Source organism: Sphaeramia orbicularis, chromosome 14 (assembly GCF_902148855.1).
Source record: "Sphaeramia orbicularis chromosome 14, fSphaOr1.1, whole genome shotgun sequence".
Classification (NCBI taxonomy): Eukaryota; Metazoa; Chordata; class Actinopteri; order Kurtiformes; family Apogonidae; genus Sphaeramia; species Sphaeramia orbicularis.
In genome coordinates, this window is record NC_043970.1 from 21,836,558 (window position 1) to 21,864,426 (window position 27,869).

General features: G+C 37.6%; 1 protein-coding gene across 1 annotated transcript in view; it reads right to left on the reverse strand.

The window, feature by feature from the left end:
• Window positions 1-10,618, reverse strand: part of kctd16b (potassium channel tetramerization domain containing 16b) — a 159,934-nt gene extending 149,316 nt beyond the window's left edge. The window contains 4 exon segments of the mRNA XM_030154951.1: window positions 8,834-9,314; window positions 9,316-9,422; window positions 9,425-9,575; window positions 9,577-10,618. Of these exon segments, the coding sequence (XP_030010811.1) occupies window positions 8,834-9,314; window positions 9,316-9,422; window positions 9,425-9,575; window positions 9,577-9,669 (832 nt within the window). The 5' untranslated portion in view covers window positions 9,670-10,618.
• Window positions 10,619-27,869: the final 17,251 nt, after the last annotated feature.

A 27,869-nucleotide genomic window follows, 5' to 3' on the forward strand; every position in this document is an offset into this window, starting at 1 on the left:
TTACACCTTCCATTTGTGTGCATGCTTGGCTTTGCATGTGTCTTTTTTTTTTTTTGGAAAGGCTGCATGTATGCTTTTGTGCTGCCGTGTGTATTCAGGTGTTCACATCTGCCACTGTTCGTGCCCTCGCCTTTGAATGTGTGCCCTCTAACAAGCCCAACAATTGTCAACAAAGCCAGGAAGCATTTGTTGTTTGTCAGCAAGCAAAAAGAGGTCTGCAGAGGCACCCTGCAGAATCACCACCAGATATTGCATAAGCAAGGTGTGTGTCTGTCCAAGTGTGTGTATGAGTGTGTGAGTGTGTGTTTCAGCAGCTCCCACCGCCACTTGATTTGGCTTGTTAGTGCTACTTCTGGGGGTTACGAGAGCCAAGAGCCATCCAGTCATAGCAGCTTCATGCAGCCAATTAATGCAGAGCTCATTTAGCCTGGACCCAGCCCAATGATTCTGTTTCATATGTTTTTTTATTGCTGCTCTCTCTGTGGCCATGTGATCATCTGACTTGCATGATTTACGAGACCGACTATGAGATTTCCCCCATGTATTGGAAACACACAGCTCAGTTGGTCCCGGCCGCATATCATATCGGTGTCATTAACATGGAAAATATGGAGAATCAAAAGGTTATTGGGATGTGAATCATTTGACTGATAATGATCGACTGAAACTTGGGTTATCTTTGAGTGGCATGACAGTCAAAGACTTGCATTTTAAGTGTGCTGGAATACAGCCCCAGAACTGCTTTAACTTGCCAAACATCTGGATGGTTGGGCACTGAAATGCGGGAGCATAGCAAGCGGAACTAAATAACTTGGTGAGGTGCCCTTCTTTTGAACAAGAAGCAATGTCCACTACTATTACACAATTACCAAGAAAATCTGCACTTTATTCTCAAATTACTTGGAAATGAGGGTCGGATATGAATTTGGATGGCTGCTGCTGAGTACCAAGGTTATACAGGGTGGGGAAGCAAAATGTACAATATTTTGAGGCAGGGATTGAAAGACAGTTTATGACCAATTAGTTTATTGAAAGTCATGAGAATTTATTTGCCACAAGAAAATTTACATAATAGAAAATGTTTTTATTCTATGTGTCCTCCTTCTTTCTCAATAACTGCCTTCACACGCTTCCTGAAACTTGCGCAAGTGTTCCTCAAATATTCAGGTGACAATTTCTCCCATTCTCCTTTAATAGTATCTTCCAGACTTTCTCGTAATAGTTTTGCTCATAGTCATTCTCTTCTTTACATTATAAACAGTCTTTATGGACACTCCAACTATTTTTGAAATCTCCTTTGGTGTGACGAGTGCATTCAGCAAATCACACACTCTTTGACGTTTGCTTTCCTGATTACTCATATGGGCAAAAGTTTGTGAAAAGGTATGGATAATAGTGTTAGGTATGATTATGACATCAATATATGTTTGGTTTCAAAACAATTGACGTAGTGCCTGCTGAGAAAAAACAACTAAATGTTCATTGTAAATTTTGCTTCCCCACCCTGTAATAGTTTTGGATTTTTCATTATAGTTTAGTTTTATTTAGTTTGGACTTTTTTTTCTCTAATTCAGTTAGTTTTAATTCATTTTTAGAGCAGGTTTGCTAGTTTTTATTAGTTTTCGTTATTTTCTAAATGCTTAGTTTTAGTTTAGTTTTAGTTTTTTCATATCTTTTCTCTTCTTCTCCGTCGTATTCAAATAAATCCCAGACAGGACTCTGCTGCTTTCTCCCAACTTTAGTCTCCTTGTTTCCAGGTAGAGTGGGGACCAGAAGACGACTGGAAACCACAAGTGACGGACCGTTAAATATCATATGGTGCCAGCTGCAAAAATTGCTTGAGGGAAATAAATTGATTTCATATCAATCTGACATTGACAAAGACGAAAACTAAGGGAATTTTATCCATAATTTTTATATGTTTTAGTTAGTTTTGTAAACACACAATACAGTTTCAGTGAGTTATCGTTTTTTTTCTTTTAACTATAGTTTTTATTTATTTCAGTTAACGAAAATGTTTTTACAATCCTAGTTTTCATCATTTCGTTAGTTTTCATTAACGATAATAACCTTGCTGACTACTGCTGTAAACAACATATGTCTGACTACATCACTGATGTGTTTTAACCTCCTAAGACCCAGCTATGGGTTTTCTGTCCACATTTGTGGACAAGAGTTTCACAATTTTATACAAAAAAAAAAAACGGAAAAGAAAACTGTCTACCACAAAGGACGTTCCATAAAAATTTTAAAAACTGCATCTGAAAAAACTGTTGCATCATGATGTTTCCAATATAGGCACTTATTTAATAAAAAACAAAAAAAGCTTTTACTTATAGCTAACATTTCCTGGGTCTTTGGAGGTTAAATGGGACAGATGTAAAGTAGGGAAGGCCAAATTAATGTATATATTTTAGGATTTATGCAAAAGTTGAAGTGTTAGTATTGTTTTTAACCCATAAAGACCCAGTGCTACTTATGGGGCAGTTGCAAAATAGTTTTTTTCTCTATGTTTAACTTTTCTTAAGGGATTTATCACCATTTCTTACAATATTTTCTCTGTATTTTGCTGTTTTTCAGTGATTTTCAGGTATCTTCCCATATTTAACCCTTGTGTGGCGGTCATATTTTTTGCTATTCAGCCAGTGTTTGTGGGTGTGGTGGTCCTGCTGTATTTGTGGGTTTTTAATTCAACATAATCAAACAATTTTATGTTAAAATACTTAACAGATGTTTACTTCATCCCAATTACAAGCAATACAAAAAGAAGCACATATGTTTAATTTTTGCCTTTGCTAAAGTGCTACTAGTTTTTGGTAGTTTTTTTTAGTAAAATGTAATATAATTGTCACAACCTTTATTTTATTTGAACTCGAAGATATATTGAGGACACAACCTCCTTTACAATATAGCCGAGACAGAATGAGACATTTGAAACATCCAATGAACATATTAGAAATACCAAAAAGTAAAAACGACAAAGACGATTAAAAACAGAGAACTCGACTTAAAAACAGGAGCAGGACAAGATATAAGAGGAAATAATTCATTAAAAAATAACTACTCATCATTTTTCTTTTAATAAAAAATGAAAAAGGATCCCACAGACCCAAATACCATATAAGGGTTAATTTAATGATCATGTAGATGTTCAGTAAATCTTAGAATAAAGTTGAGAGTTATTATATCAGAAAAAGAGAAAACTGAAGAAAAAGTGATTTCAGCAAAGACATCAATAACTGAACATAAAGTGTGTCCATCCACTGTCATTGATCCAACTCCATGGGTTTTACTGGTGAATCAATGTTGTAGAAGATGATGCTGTTTCCACGTTCACTATAGAGCCTTTGAACGTCCAAATGGGTCATATCTGATGACCATGAAAAGATGACAAACTGTATTTTACATCAATTATTTACATGTATTGATAGGATTAGTGGATTAACAGGTATTTAACATTATAGATCAGTAGATAGTTTTGGTTCCCAGCAGCTGTTTGGATCTTTATGGGTTAAGGTAAATAAATTGCTTCACCAGAGTTCAATTTTATGCAGCGCATTGTCCGTGAATATTACAGTGTTTGCTTTGACATATTGAACTCGGTGCTGTTGGCTGCCTCTCCAGAGTCACTGGTGCCAACAGTGAGCACACCATGCATTACTGTTACTCCTTTATGTAATAAGATTTAATGTAATCTTTTCAGATTCTTGCACAGAAAACTACTGACACAGATTACCACAGCCATGTTCCAGGGCTGTTTTACTGAAGAGGCTCCAGGATCTATATTTAACATGGAAACACAGTCTTGAAGCCTTTACAAATATGATAAAGCTGCACCATACTTGCTGTAGGAGGGCGTTTCAGAAGTGTTGAACTGGGAGAAAAAAAGCTGTAAGTACCTTTGGGGAACCAAAAAGATATGATGCACAACATTATAGCAGGACTGTTCAGTTAAATAACTACCATATTCTATCATATGGACAAAAAAAAAAAAAAAAAAAAGTTATTTATGTTTTTTTTGTTCTCATTTCTCCATAATAATGTGTACATCCATAGCATGACTGAGCCTGTTACAGATGTTTCTTTTACAGCATCTATCAGAGAGCTTCACATAAATTATGCATGCCAGATCTAATATAGATTGTTTTGTTGCGTCATAAAATCTTACGAGAGGTAGTAAAAATGTCACAATGATCTCTCCTTAATGCCTTTCCTCTTATACCTTGTGTTGGGCAGAATCCTACAAGTTTATAACACTGGCTAAGAGGAAAATCAGTAGAAAAGCTGAAAGGAAATGCAAGAAGTTGAAATGAAAGGGTGGATGAACGCAGGAAAGAGGCGGAGTAGAAAACTGCACCAAAATGAGAAATGGTGAGCAGCACTACTGACTTTTGCCATACCTCGGGTAGGGGGTGAAATGATTAAAATCTGGATAGATCTAATGAAAAATAAACGAGTCTGCAAGACCTCACTGAATGCTGCAACATGGTGAAATAGGCTCGAGATCAAAACACCGACGAGTCTGTCAGTTATGCATTTGCTACTGAGGGTTCAGGGCTTCTAGCGAGAGATAACAACACCTTGGCTTAACCCCAATTACCAGGAGTGATCTTTAATTGCTTTTGTTCCACAGGGCTCAGGCAAAACTTCAGAACACTAACTGAGCATTTAGGTGTTTGTATGTAAAGTAAGGTGATCAAAGCAACACACAGGAAGCAGGTGGAATAGAACTCATAGAGGGCAGTTTCATAGTCTTAGATAGAGATGTGTTGTATTTTGACACCTTTATTGTTGTTTCTGACGCTCAAATTGACAAAGTATGAGGAAAAACTGCACTGTAGCGCTGACTAGAGGTTATAGAAAGAAGTGCACAAAGTGTGATCACACTATCAGGGTTCAGTCCACACTCATGACTCAAAGGAGAGGTTAAACTCTGCCAGAAACCTAAATGTATGACACTCCTTAATGAATGTTGAAATACAGCAGATAGGTACAGGTGCCCATTCTATGTTATTTCAATGTTTGCAAAGTGATGTCACAGAGGAAGCATTCCACACAACATGAGAATATCTGAATGATCTGACATGGACTGAAACAGGACAACACCTAAACTAACTCAACCCTCTTATTATGATGGGATAATATTGTGACCTTTTTTTTTTTTTTTACCCTTTTGATACTTCCCTGTCTGTGCTTGATGATGCTCTTCTTGTGTCTTTGCATTTTTGTTTTATTGTTTGTTAAAAAATGTAAAATATGTCAAAAATAAAGTATAACAAAAACTGCCAGAAACCTAAATGAATGAAACTCCTTAATGAATGTTGAAATACAGCAGCCAGTTCTAGTAGGCAGGTACAGTTGCCCATTTTATGCTATTGCAATGTTTGCAAAGTGATGTCACAGAGGAACCATTCCACACAACATGATCTGACGCAACACGAGAATATCTGAATGATCTGACATGGACTGAAATGGGACAATACCTAAACTAACTCAACCCTCTTATCATGATGGGATAATATTGTGACCCACTTTGTTACCGTTGTATTTTAAGTTTTGATACTTCCCTGTCTGTGCTTGTTGATGCTCTTCTTGTGTCTTTGCATTCTTGTTGTATCATTTGTTTGTTAAAAAATGGCAACTCTGTCAAAAATAAAGTATAGAAAAAAACACTTCCAGAAACATAAATGTATGAAACTCCTTAATGAATGTTGAAATACAGCAGCCAGTTCTAGTAGGCAGGTACAGGTGCCCATTCTATGCTATTTCAATGCATGCAAAGTGATGTCACTAAGGAACCATTCTGCACATGTGAACATGATCTGATGCATGAGAATATCTGAATGATCTGACATGGACTGAAACAGGACAATACCTAAACTAACTCAACCCTCTTACCATGATGGGATAATATTGTGACCCACTTTGTTACTGTTGTACTTTAAGTTTTGGTACTTCCCTGTCTGTGCTTGTTGATGCTCTTCTTGTTTGTCAAAAAATTTAAAATCTGTCAAAAATAAAGTATATACACTACCAGTCAAAAGTTTGGACTCACCTGGTTTTTCTTTATTTTCATGACTATTTACATTGTAGATTCTCATTGAAGGCATCAAAACTACGAATGAACACATATGGAATTATGGAGTTAAAAAAAAGTGTGACATAACTCAAATCATGTTATACATTTGAGATTTTTCATAATAGCTACATTTTGCTTTTATTACTGTTTTGCACATTCTTGACATTCTCTCTATGAGCTTCAAGAGGTAGTCACCTGAAATGTTTTCCAAAGGTCTTGAAGGAGTTCTCAATGATTCTGAGCACTTGTTGGCCATCTGTGGTCCATCTCATGCCATTTAAATGAGAAGGTGAGTCCAAACTTTTGACTGGTAGTGTATATATTGTAATGGCTAAATTACATATATCCATATATATCCATATATATTTGCATGTATTTCATATATCATATAGGCTTCTAACTCTATTCCAGATATCTTCACATGCATACACGTCACTGTGTATTATGGAGCAGTTTTTTGACTTCTTTTGTGTTGTGTCCAGAGTAGAAGGCCAAACCAACACCTGAGTAGGATAAAGATGATTTCTCACAGGGGTCTTATCTCTAAGCTCCTGCCACCAACCAAAACACTTTTGACACACCATAATTTTCTTATCTTTATCTTATGGGAGACAGAAGACTACATTGTTCCTTGTGTTTTTGGGCTCAGACAGCGTCAGCCTTTGCCTGATGTGTATCTCTTTCTTGGAGCTCCAATAAAGTGAATACTTTTGACACTGAACGCTTGAACTGACCCTTCTTTATTGAAGATGAATTAGTAGAGTATTATTTTTCCATAACAATATACAGGGTGGGGAAGCAAAATTTACAATATTTTGAGGCAGGGATTGAAAGACAGTGTATGACCAATTAGTTTATTGAAAGTCATGAGAATTTATTTGCCACAAGAAAATTTACAAAATAGAAAATGTTTTTATTCTATGTGTCCTCCTTCTTTCTCAATAACTGCCTTCACACGCTTCCTGAAACTTGCGCAAGTTTTCCTCAAATATTCAGGTGACAGCTTCTCCCATTCTTCTTTAATAGTATCTTTAAGAAAGTCGACATTGCTGTGTGATGTTCTATTGGTAGCATGTTCTAAAATGCCCCAAATAGCATTATCCAGAGGGTTTAGATCTGGGCTAGAAGGCAGCCATAAACATGATTTCCAAAAATTACTAAAGTTGGATTTGCAGAAATCTTGTATTTTTCTAGCTGTGTGGGCTGGAGCACCATCCTGTGTCCATACATAATTTCCATCTGGGTAGTTTGCTTTAAGCCATGACAATACCTGGTATCTGGATGGATTTGGTTGGATCCTTTAGGATTTTGGATTTGAGAGCTTTAATAAAAGCTTTGGTACGTTTTTTGTTGCTTCCTCCACTTCCAGACTTTCTCGTAATAGTTTTGCTCATAGTCATTCTCTTCTTTACATTATAAACAGTCTTTATGGACACCAACTATTTTTGAAATCTCCTTTGGTGTGACGAGTGCATTCAGCAAATCACACACTCTTTGACGTTTGCTTTCCTGATTACTCATATGGGCAAAAGTTTGTGAAAAGGTATGGATAATAGTGTTAGGTATGATTATGACATCAATATATGCCTAAAAGCCTAAAAGGGCACATGTCACCCCCTTACTCATTGAGCTACACTGGCTACCCATAGCTGCCCGCATCAAATTCAAATCTTTAATCCTAGCCTACAAAATTCTCAGTGGGTCTGCTCCTGTCTACCTAGGTTCACTAATAAAAGCTTATGTCGCCCCACGACCACTCCGCTCGTCTGGGGAACGTAGTCTGGTGGTCCCCAGACCTTGTACAAGACAATCCAGGCTCTTTTCATGGGTCGTTCCACGTTGGTGGAACGCTCTACCAAGTGGTACAAGAACAGAGTCATCCCTGCCTATCTTCAAGAAGCTCCTGAAGACCCAGCTCTTCCGAGAGCACCTCCTATCCTAGCACTTTCAAACATTCCATTTTAAATATTCTAATAAGGTTTTTCCCAGGATAACCACAGATTCTTCCAGGATTATCTCTGGACCTGCTGCGGTGGTCCTGCCTCTTCCCTGCCCTCATCATCACCACTCACTTATCCTCAACCGCCTCCATGTGTCTCCCCCTACTCCCCCCTTCTCCCCCTCTCCCCAGTCTCTATCTCTATCACTCTCTCTTTTTCCCCTTCTCTACCCTCTCTCTTTAACCCCAACTGGTCAAGGCAGACGGCCATCCTCCAGGAGTCTGGGTCTGCTCGAGGTTTCTGCTGTTAAAGGGAAGTTTTTCCTCGCCACTGTCACCAGTCACAAGTGTTTGCTCCTGGAGGATTCTGTTGGGTTTCTGTAAATTGACTTAGAGTCTGGTTTTGACCAACTCGATATATAAAATGTCAAGAGATAACTTTTTTTTTTGTGATCTGGCGCTATATAAATAAAATTTGATTGATTGAGTGATTTAATTGGTTTTCCCCTGTAAGTCGCTTTGGAAAAAAGCGTCTGCCAAATGCGTAAACATGTTTGGTTTCAAAACAATTGATGTAGTGCCTGCTGAGAAAAAACAACTAAATGTTCATTGTAAATTTTGCTTCCCCACTCTGTATATTAAAAAAAAAAAAAAAAAAAACTGGCAGAAACCTAAAGGCCCCCTCCTACTACAACAGCCCATAAGTGATAAACCAAGTGCACCTTCTAGCGGCGACTCCGATTTATCTCCTCGTGTGCGCATGCGTCTTTACGCACAACAGTAGACCGGTCTTAGAGAATAAAAGTGTGACTCACGGTAGAAGACGTATTCTGTGTAGCTGGACCAGATCTTGTCCTCTGTGTGCTGGTTGACGAAGGAGGCTGTGACTGAGGAGTTGCAGGCCACCATTTGGAAACCGCACTCAGACAGCATGTCAAAAGCCCTCTCCAGGTGCTTGAACTTGAGGTAAAACCTGGAGGTGTACCGATCCGGAGTCCTGTCCGGATCCCGGCTCTCATTCAGGGTCTCCCCGAAAACTTCTTTGGCCAGGGCCACCCGTCCGCATATGAGTATCCTAGGTACGCGCCTAAACTTGGCGTCGCTCTGACTCTCCCGACCCATGGTGCAGGACCCCCGGTACCCCACCGTGATGAAGCCGCTCTTCCTGTCCGCCGGGACCAGAGACGGAGGCGGGCACTGCCGGTGGTCGCTGCCCTGTGACCCATCTTCGTAGTCACTGTGGAAGTAGTCATCCGACTTGTTTGATATCCTCAGGGTCAGGAGCTTGACCAGGTCCCGGCAGCTGGAAGTACTCTGCCTCTTTCCTGAGTCTCCCTTTCTCCGGGAAGTGGTCTGGGAGGACCACTTGTTTATCCCGGAGGTAGTCCAACACATAACGGAATAAAACCCGTCTCTGTCGATGAAATAGCGGCCCTTGGGATCTCGTGCCAAATCATTAGACGCGTCTTTTTTGGCAGAAAATATCTTGCCAAGTAATGAATTCGGGGTGCCCACCAGAGTGGAGTGACGCGTGTAATAAACCTGCCCCCCCACGTTTTAATTCAACAACATCTGGGAAACTGTTCTGAACTGATGACTGGTCTTTAGGGTTAGTCCTACAGTTTCCACTCAGCGCCATCCTTTCCGTCATAAACAGCTACACTAGGCTACACACTTATTTCTACAGAAAGATGAAATAAATGATGGATCAGTGTTAAAAGTTGCCTAATCTGTCTCCTCGGTTATTTTGCGTCGACACAAGGCCTCCAACTTCATCTCACTAACATCTAAACGAGCGGTTTCTACCGATCCATGGCAATTATCACCTACCAGTCTGTATTAATAGTTGAAAATCGGAAGTGGGTGGCAATCCGGATCGTCCCTCTGCAAATGGTAAATGTATATATTCTTGTCCTGGTGACCTATTGGGAGAAAAAAAATCAGAGCTGCGAGAGATGAGAAATGTACCAGGGCGCACCAGAGGCTTGCATCAGAGGCTGTAGGACTCCCATCGCCCCTGGGAAAAGAGCATCACAGGAGGGACTGATGGAGGCTACAGTAAACCTATTACACCAAATAGAAGTTATTTTCCTCCAGTTTTTGTCTCTGAGAATTTTATCCGACAAATAGGAAACCTTTTCTGGAGAAAAATGAGAAAACATCCAGAAAATTACGCAGCAGAACTGGGTAAAGAAGGAGGAAGAGAAGGAGGAGGGGATGGGGTGGGGGGGTAGTAGTCCACCTACCAACGTCTTCAAGATGTAGTCCAAGAGGATGAGGATGTTGATGTGATGTTGTCACTTTAGTTTTTCTTCATCAAGCAAATGTTCCGGTCTGTACAGTCCGGCAGCGGAGGGAGCCAAGACGCCTTTCACTGGAGAGAAACTTCGCAGAGACTGCACACGCAAACCCCGGGAGTCCTGAAATGATTATATCTGTGTTGAAAAGATCGCCGACTACAGAGTGAAATCCACTGAATCCCCTTACTTTGAGAGAGGAGGGAAAAAATCTTATTTGGTGTCCTGGAGATGTGTTGTAAATCTCAGTTCTGATGGGTTTTCTTGGAGCGACCCGCCGCCGCTGCTGCTGCTGTACCGGGAGCTGTCCGCGGTGCTGAACGAGCATCTCTCACTCCCCCCCCCCCCTTTCTCCTCCTCTTCCTCCTCCTCTTCTTCCTCTTCCTCCACTCCACTCCTCACCCTCTCGCGCCGCCCCCCCTTCCCTTACAGAGCAGGGTGGTGTCTCCACGGCTGTCCCCTTTCCCTTTACGCACAAAATCACACAAATACGCGCACGCACAGAGACCACCAAAAAGCATAAACAGTCTGAGAGAAATGCTGGATTAGGAAGGAAAAATAAATCTGTAGATTATCATTATTATTGTCACATAAAAATCACCCATATTCTTATTAGAGCAGAAGTATTTCCCTGTAGTATCAGTTTAAAAAAAAGTCAGTTATTTCCTATTAGAACACAGATTTATTGTAAAATGCCAGAGACTTGATGCTTTCAAAGGTGTAACAGTTGAATTTCCCCCTTGAAAAAACATTAACCTATATACCTTTATCTACAGTCCAACAGATCCAAATACAGAATTCTGCAATTGACCCCAATCCTGAATCAAACTGCATTGAATTTGGTTTTTAAAAAATGCAGGAACAGTATCCATGCAGCCTCCAAACTGTTTTAATCTCAGTTTTGGATTTTAATTTTGCTGTAGGCTACCCTTTTACAAGTTTATATGAAAATATACTCTTCTCACTGCCCTTCTCTTGTCACAGTTCCTGAAGTATCTGTGCTGCACTTGTTAAATTAGCAACAGTGCCCCCTTCTGTTCATACAACAACAGGAACAGCCTGCTCATTCCAGTGCCTGTGACAGATGTGTGTAAATTACAGCTGTTGTATCCACCTATGGGCTTTAACATAAACCATGTCTTACTGTTAGTACATCGTATATATTGGGGCATTGCATTTCACCTGCCGTGGAACAACTTTTATGAAAAAGCATAAATATTCATTGCGCTTTTGTTCAGCTGTATTGTGCACTGGAGATTTGGATAATACCAGTATGTTTTGCCTGCAACACTACACCTGATATTTGCATAATGCATAAAGAGAGAAGTAATGGTGTAATCTGTGCTGTTTCTACCTCTCACATAAATACCGTACATGGGTCATCTGCACTTGGCTCAGTTTTACATGTGACTTCAATGGCAGGAATACAGTGAAATGTATTCAGTATAAAATAATGTATACAATTCCAGGTGGATGCCATAAAGTCTAGTTCATACACAACAGTCTTTTTATGTTTCTCCCTTTCATTCTGTTTTGTTTTTTTTTTCTTTTTCTTTCATCCGTCCACTTAACTAGCCTTGCCTCAAGGAAAACCTGCATTTTCAACTTCCCTTCAATATATGTGTTTTGCCTCTGAGGACATAAATCTGCTGCTTTTTTCTTCAAACTTCTTGAGTTTCATTTCAAGCATCAACTGTAATCCTCAGAGCCAGAGAGATACTCATATGGATTGCACTGGTTAAAAAAAAAAATGCATATAATATTATATTGTGGTTTCAGCTCAAAGGCACTTCAAAGATGTTTGGTGTTACTTCTACTCAGAAGTCGATGTGCAAGAACTCACCTTTCATGTAATGGTCCAGTCTGTCTTGCCTGTATTGATTTATGAACACCTCTATTCACCTGATTCAACCTCGTCCTTAATGGTATAACTTTCTCCCCTGATTGTGTGCAATGTGAACCCTGCAGGACAGAACATAACCAAGTACTAACAAGCTCACCAGAATCAACTGGCTTTGAATGCTTTACAGAGAAGTCACTGAAATACTCTGAAATTCAGAATTTCAACTTTAGTGTGTTATTGGAGGACATAACAAGACTCTGTTACTTTTGTGAAATGTAAAAAAATAGATAGATAGATAGATAGATAGATAGATAGATAGATAGATAGATAGATAGATAGATAGATAGATAGATAGATAGATAGATAGATAGATAGATAGATAGATAGATAGATAGATAGATAGATAGATAGATAGATAGATAGATAGATAGATAGATAGATAGATAGATAGATAGATAGATAGATAGATAGATAGATAGAGTTATGTAGAAAATCAAGGATAATGAAGTTACCACATTTGGTTGCTTACCCTAAGTGGCAAAAAAAAAAACAAAAAAAAAAAACAAGAATTATATATAAAAAAAAGTTCAGGGCTGTCAAAAGTAACTCGTTGATGCATATTAATCTGTCATCATGATTAATCTGATTAAAAATTTAAACGCAATTAACCCATCTGCAGCACAGAATGACTCTGAACGTCTCTGACAACACATTTCAACTCAGTCAGTTTGTCCAAGTAGAGTTATCGTCGCGTGTGAACAAATGGGCAGTTGATCCAGTAGTGACAGGCAGCAGAACCAACCCATAAAAATGGAAGACGCTAAACAGAAACAACTGGCCCTCTGAATGGAAATATGAGGAAAAAAAAAAACAAGACGGAAAGATTGTTTCAAGTTGTTTGGTTGAAACTGTTGAAGGTGTTTAATAAACACATTAAGTGCATATTCCCTTCTTTCTTGAGTCTGTTTGCTCATGCACAATTAAAGCATTAAAACAATAAAACACAATTAATATAAATTAAAAATGAATGATATTTAATCGTGATTAAGCAAAATTAATCCACAGCAACCCTGTGATTAATCTGATTAAAAATTTGAATTAACAGCACTAAAAAAAATTACAAGAAAAACACATGTAAGGTGAAAGGAACATGTATTTTAGAACATTAGAACATCACTTCTAGAACATTAGACCAACATAAGTGCTGATCCAGACCCCTGTCCACATCCACATTATCCCTTTGAACATCATTCCTTACATTAGTACCATTACTTCATGGTACCTAACAAAGCAGGTACACTCACTGTTCATGCAGAGGTGGACCTTACAGACCCTGTAGACCACATTGGACCTGAGATGGTTGACTCACTGTCCTCACTGGAACTGTTGCTGTCACTGTCTTGTAATGCATGCAGAAATGACCAAAATAATAATAATAATAATAATAATAATAATAATAATAATAATAATAATAATAATAATAATAATAAATTAATTAGATTTCTATAGCACTTTTCAAGGCACATTTCTGATCCATTATTCATTCACTCACTGGGGCAGGCTGATGGAAGCATGGCTGAATCCGATAATGACAACCTGTTCTACCTCCTGAGTCACAGCCGCCCAAAAATAGTCACTTGCCCGATAAAGGGTCAAAGATCCATTGTGTGTAATGTACAAGTATTCAGAAGGATCATATTAAAGAAATGGAATGTAATATTCACAATTATGTTTTCATTTTCAAAATAAGAGTCGTGTTTCTGCTACCTTAAATGAGCTGCTTATATCTAAACTTGGAATGGATCCGCCGTAGCTCTGAATTCACTTCTTCTTTATCTTTTTTCTGTTTTATTGCAGTTTTTGTCCAGTGTTGAGGTGCATAACAATTCCCGTCTATGTTTGTGGAAAGGGTTAAAATCCACTTCATTTAAAGCCCAGAATAGATAAAACAAACCATTGCTGTAATTAAGGACTGTTGCATTTTTAGGAGCTACCACAGGGCAAGTGATGCAATCTGAACCTCACCTCTAAATAGTAGACACTGGAGCTTTGAATGATTTGCTGATGGACACTCTTCTCCACATATCAATGTATACAGACAAAAGAATAGTGTGACTACCCAAATATATTCACCACATAAGAATAATGTGAATATGCAAGCCAAAGTGTTCTAAAAAAAAAAAAAGAACGTTTTATTTTCAGTCAGTTTTTTTACATTGCAGATTTCCTGACGACACATGCCTTGCAACATGTCCTCTCAGTACCAAAAATAGCCCAAACTTAAGTCATGTATTTCCTTTCCAAAAATTAATCCCTTTAGATTTGGAAGCGAGTTGGATCCGTTTTAAAACTGACATGACGCTACAAAAGAGAGATGCATGTAAGAGAGTGAGTGATGAAACAAAATGAATCATCTGACAGAAGAAGAGGAGGTGTGTGTCTGGCTTGGACCTGAACACTCACCCAGAAGTAGGACACAGCGTTGGCTTGGTCATAAATACATGTATGGCAGCTACACTGGTCCCTACTGCGCTGCTATTTAAAGAACGGAAGATTGACCACCTGTAAAGAATTAAAGCTGTTTGGACTGACACAAGTCATTAACGCTCAGCATCCTCTGTCCCATAAGAACACGTGGTTTTAACCCATAAAGACCCAAACAGTCACCAGCGACCAAAAGCATCAGCTAATCTAAAATGTTTAATAACTTCTGATCCATTAATCCTATCAATACATGTAAATAATTAATGTAAAATGCAGTTTGTCATAGTTTCATGGTCATCAGATATGACCCATTTGGACGTTCAGAGGCTCTGTAGTTACTGTGGAAACACCGTCATCTTCTACAACATTGATTCACCAGTAAAACCCATGGAGTTGGATCATTGACAGTGGATGGACACACTTGTTTTTAAATTAAATTATTGATATCTTTGCTGAAAAAGTCAATTTTTCTGGACTTTTCTCTGTTTCTGATATAATCACCCTCAACTTTATTCTGAACTTTTATGAACATCTGCACAATCAGTGAATTAAATATAGGAAAATACATGATTTTCACTGAAAAAATGCAAAATATAGTGGATAATATTCTAATAAATGGTGACAAATCACTTAAGAAAGGTTAAATAGAGAGAACAAGTGGTGCCAGGCACAATAAACCCCACCCTTTGCACATATTGTAGCTTATTTTAGTATTGATCCAGGTGATGCAGCATATGAATTGCCTCTATATATGTGCCACATTTGAAGTAAATTGAAACAAAATTTATGTTTTTATAGATATTTGAAATTTTGTCCATTATAAGTAAATGGAGAAAAAAAGATCTTAAAAATTCATTAAGGAATTAAAGCATTTAACTTGAACCTACTTTTCCCAAAAATGTAATGAGATCACTGGCAAACTATAAATCCAATTTGGTATGAATTCAACCAATAGTTTTGCTGCTTAAGTGTTAACAAACAAACAAAGAAACAAACTGAACCAAAAACAATACCCCTTGCCTTCCCTTTGGGAGGTAAAAGTTCATCTGGGAACTGTCACAAAAGTAGCACTGGGTCTTTAAGGGTTAATGGCATAAAAGCTTGTGAAACTCACAGTAGGATTATTGCAAATGTAGACAGTCATTCCACTCCACTGTGTGTGGTGAGAGTACTTGAGTTACACAGACTGTTATATTTGTATTTCTGTATGATTATCTAAAAATATTTTGCGCCTTTTGAATTATGAAGTAAAGAGTGAACCCTACCCCAGAGTCAGAATGACAAAACTTACATCACAAAGTCTATGCCATTAATTTCCAATGCTATTTCAGCTTCTTAGTTTATACAAACTATATATAATTAAATATTTATCCCACAAGCAGCACTACATCTATTATTCATCATTTCACTGAGAAAGAGAAAATATCAGAATTATGTTGTTTTTTTTGTTTTTTTTTTACACTTCGCACTTTAAGGATTCTGCATCTTATATTGAGAGAAAAATCATGAATATTTCCATTCCTTGACAGTTCAACCCACTGCACATTCATTTTCTTTCTGTGCAGGGCATGAAAACTATTAAAGGGAATCTTCAGGCCAGTCACAGATGGTTGAAATAAACAGCACACTACTTCCACCTCCATCTCTTATTACAGCCAGACTGAATGATGCCAGGCCTTAGATGGAAAATCTGCAAGTACAGCAGGCAGATTTTCAATGCATAAATTCAGATGACTCAGAGAGGATCAGTATTTACCGCATTTTGTATCTACGTACGGCTTAGCGATTTCCTTCGAACTTGGGTGTTATAAGCACCTAAAAAATGCCGATTCGAAGTTACAACAGGCAGCGATTTTAAAACTGAAGTAAGTCTGGCAAATGTTAAAATGATGGCGACCACATTCAAAGAGAAATTAGAAGGTGTCTGGTGGAGCTTGAGATTTTTAGAAACAAACTAAGTCATGGTAAGAAATAGATGTTGGCATTATAGCTCTTTATATTGAACTTATCAGTACTCCCAATAGGGAGTCATCAAGTGTACTGAGTCACTGTGTGATCAGTCTGAAGGCAAGCTGTAAGAGTTTTATTAGTGTGTGAGTGTGCTACTGTGAGTGTGGGACGAGTGTGTGTCTGTGAGCTTTGGGAGCGACGGGGAGGTTCAGTCTATTTAAAGAGATAAGAAACACAAGAAACACAGCACCGTCTTAAAACCACGCTCATGTACATATTCAAAGTCAGATCTATCAATATGTTTTTATTCAGTGTCTATAGATCCCCAAATTGCAATTTTCTTACAATCTGGACCACTTTTAATGAAACCAAGAGCAAACTGAGACTCACATATTATTTGTTCCTACTAATAAACCGTATTAACCCATAAAGACCCAGTGCTACTTTTGTGGCTGTTCCTAAATGATTTTTTCTCTATTTTCAACTTAACTGATTCATCATCATTTTTTTCCAATACTAGCAACATTGTACCCGTGGTGCCATTGTACAATAGCATGATAAGTAGAACTTGTCTGCCACCACTATCCATTTATAAACTACCATTTAATCGTGCATTGTGCTGGTAATAATTTGAGCCAACATGTGAGGCATGAAGGGAAGAGCATGTATTTGTTTGGCCTGTCCAGGATGATTAAATTCATACAGCGGTAGTGAACTGCAGCCTTCACATTGTAGCATCGTCAGCTAGCAGTAGAAATTTCATGAACGGCAGCATAACCACTTCCGAAAATGGAGTATGGCGTCAGGGATGAAGAATTCCAAGTGGAGAGAGGTTAAAATCGCCCAGCATACCTCACAACATTTGAATATGGACATTAAATTGTGCTTAGTAGATAGTCAGGTAATGTTTCTATTCATTTGGTGAGTTTGGTGGCGATCGGGCCTGTGAAGGCTGAGGAAAATCTGTACAAACGCCCTCCTGTGCTGCAACATCGATTGATCAAACACAGAACGTGCATTATATGTATAGTAGGATTATGCTCCGTATTTTGGAAAATCAGGTATTTTTCTACATTTAATTTACTGATCATGATTAATGTCCATAAAAGCTCAAATTAAAGTTGAGGGTTATTATATCAAAACAAAGAAAATGGAGGAAAAAGTGACTTTTTCAGTAAAATCTATCATTAGCTGAACACAAAAACAAGTGTATCCAGCCACTGTCACTGATCCAACTCCATGGGTTTTACTGGTGAATCAATGTTGTAGAAGATGACGGTGTTTCCACGTTCACTACAGAGCCTCTGAACATCCAAATGGGTCATATCTGATGTCCATGAAAAGATGAAAAACTGCATTTCACATCAGTTATTTACATGTATTGATGGGATTAGTGGATCAACAGGTATTTAGCCTTTTATGTCAGTAAATGATTTGGGTCTCCAGTGGATGTTTGGATCTTTGCGGGTTATCCTTATTGGTGCTTGGGCCAGTTGACCCAGTAAGCTCCTCCATGCAGGTCAGTGACTGTTCTGAACCAGGACGTGGGAGACCAGGTCCTGTTGGGTGGAGGCCCACATGCAAACACTTAATATGGTACCAAAAGGTGAAACCATCTCCATCGCTGTTTTCTTTTTTGTTTGTAGGGATTGCGTGTGGTTTAAAATACCACCAAAATGCACTTTGCGACAGCATTTCCGAAAAGGCCCGAGTGGTGTTTTGGTTTGTTATGTAAACAAGTGGACTGTGTTTATGATGAAGTCACCTGCAAAGTTTTTCACCGCAAGAGGAGTGATTCAGGTGCGTAAGCACGGAAAGATAAATGGATTAGTGATAATTAGGCTATCACTCGGGTTTTACACATTTGAAGAAAAATTGTGCTGAAAGTCATATGTTGCTTTAAGGATTAAGAGTAGCTCAGAATAAACTTTAGCCCTTCACAGAACACTCATAGAAATACACTGAAATTCAAATTTCAACCTTGGTGTGTTAGTGGAGGACCTAACAAGACTTTATTACTTCTGTGAAATTTTTCAAACTTTTTTGTTGTCATATAGAAAATCAAGTTCAATGAAGTTACCATATTAGATTCCTTACCCTAAAGTGGAAAAGAAAAAAAAAAAAATCTAAGAAGTATATATAAACTAGAAAAGCACTCAGAGAGAGCACACCTCCTCCAAGGCAGATCACCCCACCCACCACCCCCCCCCCCCCCCCCCCGCTCCCGATCACCACCAAAATGTAATCATTTGTTCCTTGTGCCAGTATCAACATTTCCCGAAAATTTCATCCAAATCCGTCCATAACTTTTTGAGTTATCTTTCTAACAGTCAGACAAACAGACAAACCCCGATGAAAACATAACCTCTGCTGTTCCTTGGCGGAGATAAACACTACAAGAAAAACATGTGTAATATGAAAGAAACATGCATTTTAGAACATTAGACCAATGTAAGTGCTGATCCAGACCCCTGTCCACATCCACATTCTCCCTTTGAACATCATTTCTTGCATTAGTACCATTACTTCATGGTACCTAACAAAGCAGGTACACTCACTGTTCATGCTGAGGTGGACCTTACAGACCCTGTAGACCACATTGGACCTGAGATTGTTGCCTCACTGTCCTCACTGGAACTGTTGCTGTCACTGTCTTGTAATCTGTGCGGAAATTACCAAAAAATAGTCACTTGCCCGATAAAGGGTTAAGGACACAAATTCTTACCATCTCACTGTAATTGCATGGAACTACTGTTTGTTTCCTAATGCGAGGGCCTAACTCCTTTGATAGTAGAATTCAGAGGTTTTGGTCAGAGGTTACATTTCTACAAGTACATAAGTGCTTCATCATGCACTGGAGCTCGTCTTAATCACCACTGAGTTGAATTCACAGTGTTCTGTCCGATGTTTTTGGCCACTAATAGAACACGTCCTCAAAAGGTATTCATCTTATTATAGAAGTCTGCTGATGAGCTCAGTCATTAAGAAGTGCCTTGTCTGGGCATATTGATCTTCAAACATAAACTCTATGACGTCCTTGTGGGAATCGGTAACAGCTCCCAGTGCCCCAGATTTGATATCAAAACAAGATATTTTTAGTTGATTCCAGCAAACACCGAGGCTCTGAGCCTGTAATGGTCTGATCTGCTGTAGGAGTCAGTTCAGTGCAGACGTTGCCACAGTCTAATCATCACATGTCAAATAATACCATCGATATTATAATCCACATACAGTTTCCAGTCGAAAGTAATTTCCTCAGCGGCTCAAGCGCAGTCCAAATGCCAGTAGACTGACAAATTGGGGGCATTTTTCTTCTGAATGCAACTGTGTGATATTCTCTTGGCTACAGAGCAAAAAAAAATTACAATATCTCTGGATTCTTGCCTATTTCAGCAACTCAGCAAAAGTTTCTTCTTGCAGTTGTGCCCCCAATCCCCTGCTCCTCCACCTCCACTGCACAGACCAACACAGCCCCCACCCTCCTCACCTAAACTAGGTCCATTGCCCTCCCTGGAGATGAGGCTATTTAACAGGAAACTGACTGAACATTAAGGGCTTTGGCAGTGTGAGCGTGGCAGGGTGGTGTGGGACAAGTAAGTGACTCCTGGAGCTAGGATAAGTAGAAGCCTGCAGGACACCACACAGAGACGGGAAGTTGGCCGTCTCAGCTTGTCTTCTAGCCAGCAACACAGCAGCCGAGCTGTCATTGTACTCAGTAACACGGCAGGTGTCTGTGTATGTGTGTGTGTGTGTGTGTGTGTGTGTGTGTGTGTGTGTGTGTGTGTGTATTGTACTGGTGAAGGCATCAAGAAAGATTGTGTATCCCCACAGCCAAGTGTGAAGAGAGCAGCGAAACATAGATCCAAAACTATTTTAAAACTAGGGAGCTGAGGATTTACTGCCATCGTTCTGTACTATCTCTAATTATTGATGCTGACAACATGGATGATGCTGAACAAGGCTCAGATCAAAGCTTGTACGTTGTTGGACTATTTTTGTAACGCTTTAATGACTAAACTTTGATTCATGAAAGTAAATTAAAAATAAAATCAGGCTGTTCAGCATATTCCCCACTTATACTTTAAACAGAGGTGTCAAACTCATTTTGGTTCAGGGGCCATATTTAGCCCAATTTGATCTCAAGCGGGCCTGACCAGTAAAATAATGACTTAATAACCTATAAATAATGACAAATCTAAGTTTTTCTTTTTGTTTTAGTACAAAAAAAAAAAAAAATATGAAAATATTTACATTTTACAAAAAATATGTGAATAATCTGAAAAAACAGAAATTTCATTAGAAAAATTAGTGCAATTTTAACAATATTATGCCTGGACTTATTATTTATACATGTACATTTACACACAGCATTTACACACGCATAATTTTGTTCAAATTTTGGAGTTTGGAACTAAACTTTGAACAATTTCTACAATATTATATCTGTTATTAACACAACTACAGATCACAGTGGATCCATAAATGCACCAAACATTTAGTAACAGGCAGAACATTGTTAAAATTGCATGTTTCGGGTTGTTCATCTCTGTTTTTATTTATTTGCATTTTATTGTGAAAGAATAATTTTGTAAATGTAAATATTTTCAGAGTGTAATGTTGCTTTTTTCACTTAAATTTTTTCCACATAATTTTTCACAAAGAAAATCTGTCGTCATTATTTATGGGTTATTGTGTTGTTATTTTTACTGGAGATCATATTGGTCTGTATGTGGAACCTGAACCAAAATGATTTGGACAACCTTGATTGTTCAGGTTCATTTTTGCACTTTCATCCCACGGGCCGGACTGGACCCTTTGGCGGGCCTGATTTGGCCCCCGGGCCGCATGTTTGACACCTGTGCTTTAAAACAAGTATCAAATAAGATACTGTGCAGTAAAATGGTCCCTGTCAGTATTTTATTATTATGATGTTTTTGGGTTCACATTACTGCCGCTGTAACCCATAAAGACCCAGATATCCACCGTCAACCAAAACCATCTACTGATATAAACTGTTTAATAACTGCTGATCCACTAATCCTACCAATACATGTAAATAATTGGTGTAAAATGCAGTTTGCCAACTTTCCATGGTCATCGGATATGACCTGTTTGGACACTCAGAGGTTCCATAGTGAACGTGGAAACACTGTCATCTTCTACAACATTGATTCACCAGTAAAACCCATGGAGTTGGATTAATGACAGTGGATGGATACGTTTGTTTTTATGTTCAGTTACTGATAAAATTTTACTGAAAAAGTCACGTTTTCCTCCATTTTCTCTGTTTTTGTTATAATAACCCTCAACTTTAATTTGAGCTTTTATGGACATCAATCATGATCAGTAAATTACATGTCGTCGGCTTCCTGATAAAACCTGCTATGTGACTTTAGGCAAATTTTACAGGAGAAACAAAAAACTGTTTATATAACAGGAAACTGTGAAATATGACAAAAAAAATCTGTTCCTTTAATGTTGGTACTTATGATGGAATGTAAACAACTTTCACAGGAGACTGAAATTTGAAGTTATAACAGGGGAGATAGTAGGTTTTTATTCCCAACCAAAAATGTCACTTGACAGGTTTTATCAGGAAACCAACGATGTAGGACAAAAAGGTGAGCAGTGGATGGAAATCCCTGGTTATGTTCAGTTAATGATACATATGACTGAAAAAGTCACTTTTCCTTGAGTTTTCTCTGTTTTTGCTTAATATGTAATCTGATTAAAGTACATGATCAATAAATTAAATCCAAGAAAATACCTGATTTGCACTGAAAAAAATGCAAATAGAAAGGATTATTTTGAAAAAAGGTAATGCATCACTTCCGGTTCAATAGAGAGAAAATTAATTGGGAACTGACATAAAAGTAGCACTGGGTCTTTATGGGTTAATATGTATATTACATTTTACTGCTGTAGATTTTAAAGGTGAGCACATTTGAAGCTCATTTAATCTACAGCAATGCAACACCTTCGACAAGATACATCATTATATGTTTGTAAAGTTATTTTGCATTGAATAAGAAGGAGGACAAGAGCCATACAGGAGATGAAAAATACATTTCATGTTGTAGATATTTCAAGACAGAAATATTACTAGGAAAATGTGTAATTTTAAGAGAAACAGGTCATGAAGAAAAAAAAATAATTGGAATTGTTATAAAAAAAAAAAAAAAAGAAAGAAAGAAAGAAAGAAAGAAAGAAAGAAAGAAAGAAAGAAAATTATAATTTTATGAGAGCATAAGTCTTAATAGTGTCATAAAAGTCATAACACTACTAGAATAAAGTTGTAATTTTATCAAGAAAATAGTAAAAAATAAAAAATAAAAATAATGAAGACAAACCTTTCCTTCTTTTTGTCTTTTTATTTTTGAAAAAAATGTTGTGAACTACTCACAAAGAAGAGGACATATCAGAGGAACTGTCTGTTGCTTGTATTAAGATGAATAAAGTTGAAGAGAGATTCAAAGGTTGGGATTTCCATGGTTCAACTGGTAATGTTGATTTACTCATAAAAACACAACTTTATACTTGCACAATTATGACTTTATCTGGTAACATTGACTTTTCCTTGCAAAATTAAAACCATACTCTTGTAACTATGTCACTTTTTTCTAAAAAAAAAAAAAAAAAATTGCAACTTTATTCTCATAATGCCATGACTTTTTCTTCAAATATGACTTTATTCTCAGAATATATTTACTTTAATATTCAGTGTAGCCCTGATTCTCCATTCTCTTCATAGAAGCACCCATCTATCTATCTATCTATCTATCTATCTATCTATCTATCTATCTATCTATCTATCTATCTATCTATCTATCTATCTATCTATCTATCTATCTATCTATCTATCTATCGATCGATCTACATTTTTTTGAAAAAGTCACTTTTTCTCTTTTTTTCAGATTTGCTAAAAAACCCTGTGAATTTACTCTAAGCTTTTATCAACATCTACATGATCAGTGAATCAAATTTAGGGAAATACATGATTTACAATGAAAAAATACAAAATGCAGAGGGTAATATTATAATAAAAGTACCATTCCTTGACAGTTCAACTCACTTAAGAAAGGTTAAATAGAGAGAAAAAGAGTCATTTAGGACCTGTTTCAAAAGCCATGCTGGGTCTTTCTGGGTTAAACTCTACTCATAAAGGAAAACCTTCAGAATATCACAGACATGAAAATCCACACTTTAATTAAGTAGTAAGGCAAGAAAGGAATGAAAAACAATAGTCTGAGCAGTGGCTAAAACCAGAATAGTGTAACATTACCTAAAATAACAGGAATTATAGTGTTATATTAACAAAGTTGCATTGTGAAACTAACATGTTATCATTAACTGTGTTTAGTTCTCATCAAACACAGAAGAAGAAAATCAAATTGTCTTCACTTTCCAGGCAAATAGTTGTGATTTTGGTTCTGTGTATGTATGTGTGGGCAGACAACATGTGACTCATGATGAGAAAAGAAGCAAGCTCTAGATTAAAAATGAACACTGAGAAAGTAAGACATTTATTATTGAGACATACAGCGCAAAAGTAAAGCACACTCAAGTCATTTATTGTTTATATATGCACTTTAATAATTCCAGTAGCACTGACACAATTAGGATGTTTCTGTTTGCATTGATGGTTGACAGGACTTGCAGCTGAAAAGTGAAAAAGAAAACATTAGTTACTGATAGAAGAGCTGAATAAAGATTGCAATGATAAGCAGAGCATCTTCATCCTATTCTCCTCTTTACACTTACAATAGAAATGAGGCCACTGAACGAACAGAGACAAATCAATCACACTCTATGTGGAAAAGTGGGAGGCTTTGTACGAATCTCAGCTAGCGTTTGATTCAATCTTCCACCATGTGGGACTGAAAGAAGCAGTTGGCCAGGATCAAGTTGTGGGTGTAGTGGAATGATGGGAGGCGTGTGTGTGGGGGGGGTGGACGATCTGATATGAAGCTCCACAGCAAAAAGGAAGAAATCTAAAAAAAAAAAGGAGAAAAAAAAACTCAAACACATCCATTGAGACAGACAAGTGTGACAAGTGTAGACTGACTCATCTCTATGTGGATTACATCAGAAACAGATGAGCCGTGATGAGCATGTGCAGAAAAAACACTCACTCTGATCTATGTTGAAGCACACACACACACACATGCACGCGCACACACACACGCACACACACACACACACACACACATGCACGCATACACACACACACACACCTGCACATTCAAGGGCATTGACTGAAACTGACATCAGAGCAGGTTTGGGTTCAGTTGTATATGACACAGAGGACACGTTTTACTGTGTACTACTACGATTACTACTACTACCACTATTAGTACTACTAATACTACTGCTACCACTATACTACTACAACTACTATTATTGCTGCTACTACTACTACTACTACTACTACTACTACTACTACTACTACTACCACTATTACTACTACTACTACTACTACTACTACTAATGCTACCACTAGTACTACTACTATTATTACTACTTCTATTACTATTACTACTACAACTACTACTATTACTACTACTGTTACCACTGCTACCACTATACTACTATTACTATCACTAATACAACTACTACAACTATACTACTACTATTACTACTAATACTAATACAACAACTACTACTACTACTACCACTACTACTATTACTACTACTACTAATACTACTGCTACCACTACTACTACTACTACTACTACTACTACTACTACTATTATTACAACTACTACTACTACTACTACTACTATTATTATTACTACTACTACTACTATTATTATTACTACTACTACTATTACTACTACTAATACTAATACTACTACTACAATTATTACTACTACTAATACTACTGCTACCACTACTAATACTACTACTACTGCTATTACTACTACTACTACTACTACTATTAATACTACGACTACCACTATTACTACAACAATATTACTGCTACCACGACTACTGCGATTACTATTACTTCTACCACTACTACTACTACTATTACAGCTAGTACTACTACTACTACTACTACTACTACTACTACTACTACTACTACTAATACTAATACTACTACCACTACTTCTATTATTATTACTACTACTACTACTTCTACTATTTTGTATGTATTTGTTTATTAAGGACAGTGCATTTTAATGAACATCTACAACAACTGCAGCTGTAAATGTGCCAGATTGTAACAACAATGCTAATTTCCATCTGTAGTCCATAGGCAGGTGACAAGAAAAACAACTGACAAAAGGCAAAACATCATAAAAACACACAAAACAACACAGTGAAGACAATCTACTGATGGACACAGGCTTGGTTTTCCTTCATCCAATGTTTAAGTTGTGATTTGAAGGAGGCATACGAATGTGCTTTTATTACTACTACTACTACGACTACTACTACTACTACTACTACTAAGTTAAAGTTACAGTATCTGATGCCATTATTTCTATTTCAATGCCTTTACTAAAAAATCAAAAAGGTTCATTTTATTTCAGTCCCAAATCTGTGATGTCATTGTCTTTTACATCTACTTCCAATTTTCAACATGATAATAATGATACTTATTTTTCTGCTTATCTTATTTAACACCATTTCTAAGGGCATAAAACAACCAATTAATTTTTTCTACCTCTGCTATATGAATCTTGAACTACAACCTTGGAAACAAACCCTGCAAAATAATCCCAAATCTAGTGACAATCAGACAACGTTCAAGAAATCCTCCTCAGTCTTGTCATATGTGTTTGAAGAATGTTTTTTTTTAAGGAAGCTGTTTTAACTTGTCCTAAAATATAGTTAAAAAGAAAGAAACAAAGCACCAAAGAAACATGGTACAGGTGTAAAGATCATTTTTGCTTTGGCAGCTCCCTCTCTTCTAAACTCCTGAGGCAACAGCCCGAGAATAAACAACTTAATGATTTTTCTTTTGCTGTGATGAGAGTCAGACTGAAGTGTGTGTGTGTTCCATCCTCTTAAACTCACAGGGCCGATCCTTGGCAGTGCGCATCGTAGCGGTAGTTCTCCGAGCCTAAAGGGATCTCGACCCTGTTGATATGGCAAACCATGCAGATGAGATGTTGCTAAGCACCCGCTCTCCCTTTGCCAATGGAAAGGCCATGTGGGACCACTGTGGAGGGGCAGATAGCTGTGCTAGTTTACTGCCGTAGTCATCTCTCCTGTGGTATGTCTGTGAGTGTGTGTCGCTACGTAACACCTTTTCCCTCTCTCTCCCCTTTTCTCACTCTCTAGTATTTTCTTTGCTGTACTTCCTGACTCTGAGGGATTAAGGGGTTGCTTCCACACATACTCAATGTGTGACAAATCTCCTGATGGCACCAAATCTCCCAAAGTCCTTTGAACTGTGAAACCCTTTTAAAGGTGTAGTATTCAATTTCCCCCTTGTGTTAATAGCTTCAGCAATTTGCATTAAATCATTTAAAAGTTGAACTAAAATATGATTAATGAGGCAAACGTATCTCTAAATTACAGACAAATACACCCTGGATTTTCTTCTTTTATTGTTATTATTTCTGTCACAAAGGGTTTACAAATATTGCTATAGACCACACAATGAGAAAACCAGGTTCAACAGCTAAAATACACCCGTTTCAGTACAACCAATAAAGTCCTCAAGGGAAAACTAAATGAACAAACCCACAAAATCAATAAAAAATAGCATTGTGGTAATTGAGTCTATTTGTTCTGTCTTTCTTCTCCACTCATAATGGCCACTGTGTACATTGAAATTAGACTTTAATAGACATTCTGCTCATCTTGAGTGACAAGTTAGCAACAATAGCAGCGGATGGCAGAGTTAGAATTGAATCCTGAAAAAGTTAAAAGTCGACTCTGAATATCATGTTTTGAAACAAGACAGGGCAAAAATATTGTGCCACAAGTGCCACTTGGTAGTAGGTAGTAGGTCTGATACACTGAGACCTCATCACAATCTCTTTGGCTGTGTTAGTCATTATGTTTCTACATTGCTGTGCACATCTTAGTATCACATTTGAGAAGGTTTATGCAAACTGCAAAACTTGGAAAGAACTTAATGAATTTCACAGTTTTTTTTTGCTGCCTTCAGGAGGCTGTGTGTGTGGTAGGTAAAATGCAGGTGCTGAGCTTCCATACGGGGGTAAAAGAGTGAGTTGACCTTTTAGTTATTACAACTATGTGTAATATTCTATATAGCACCACCTTTTGATAATACTAAGCAACCTGCTGTATTTGGTATCA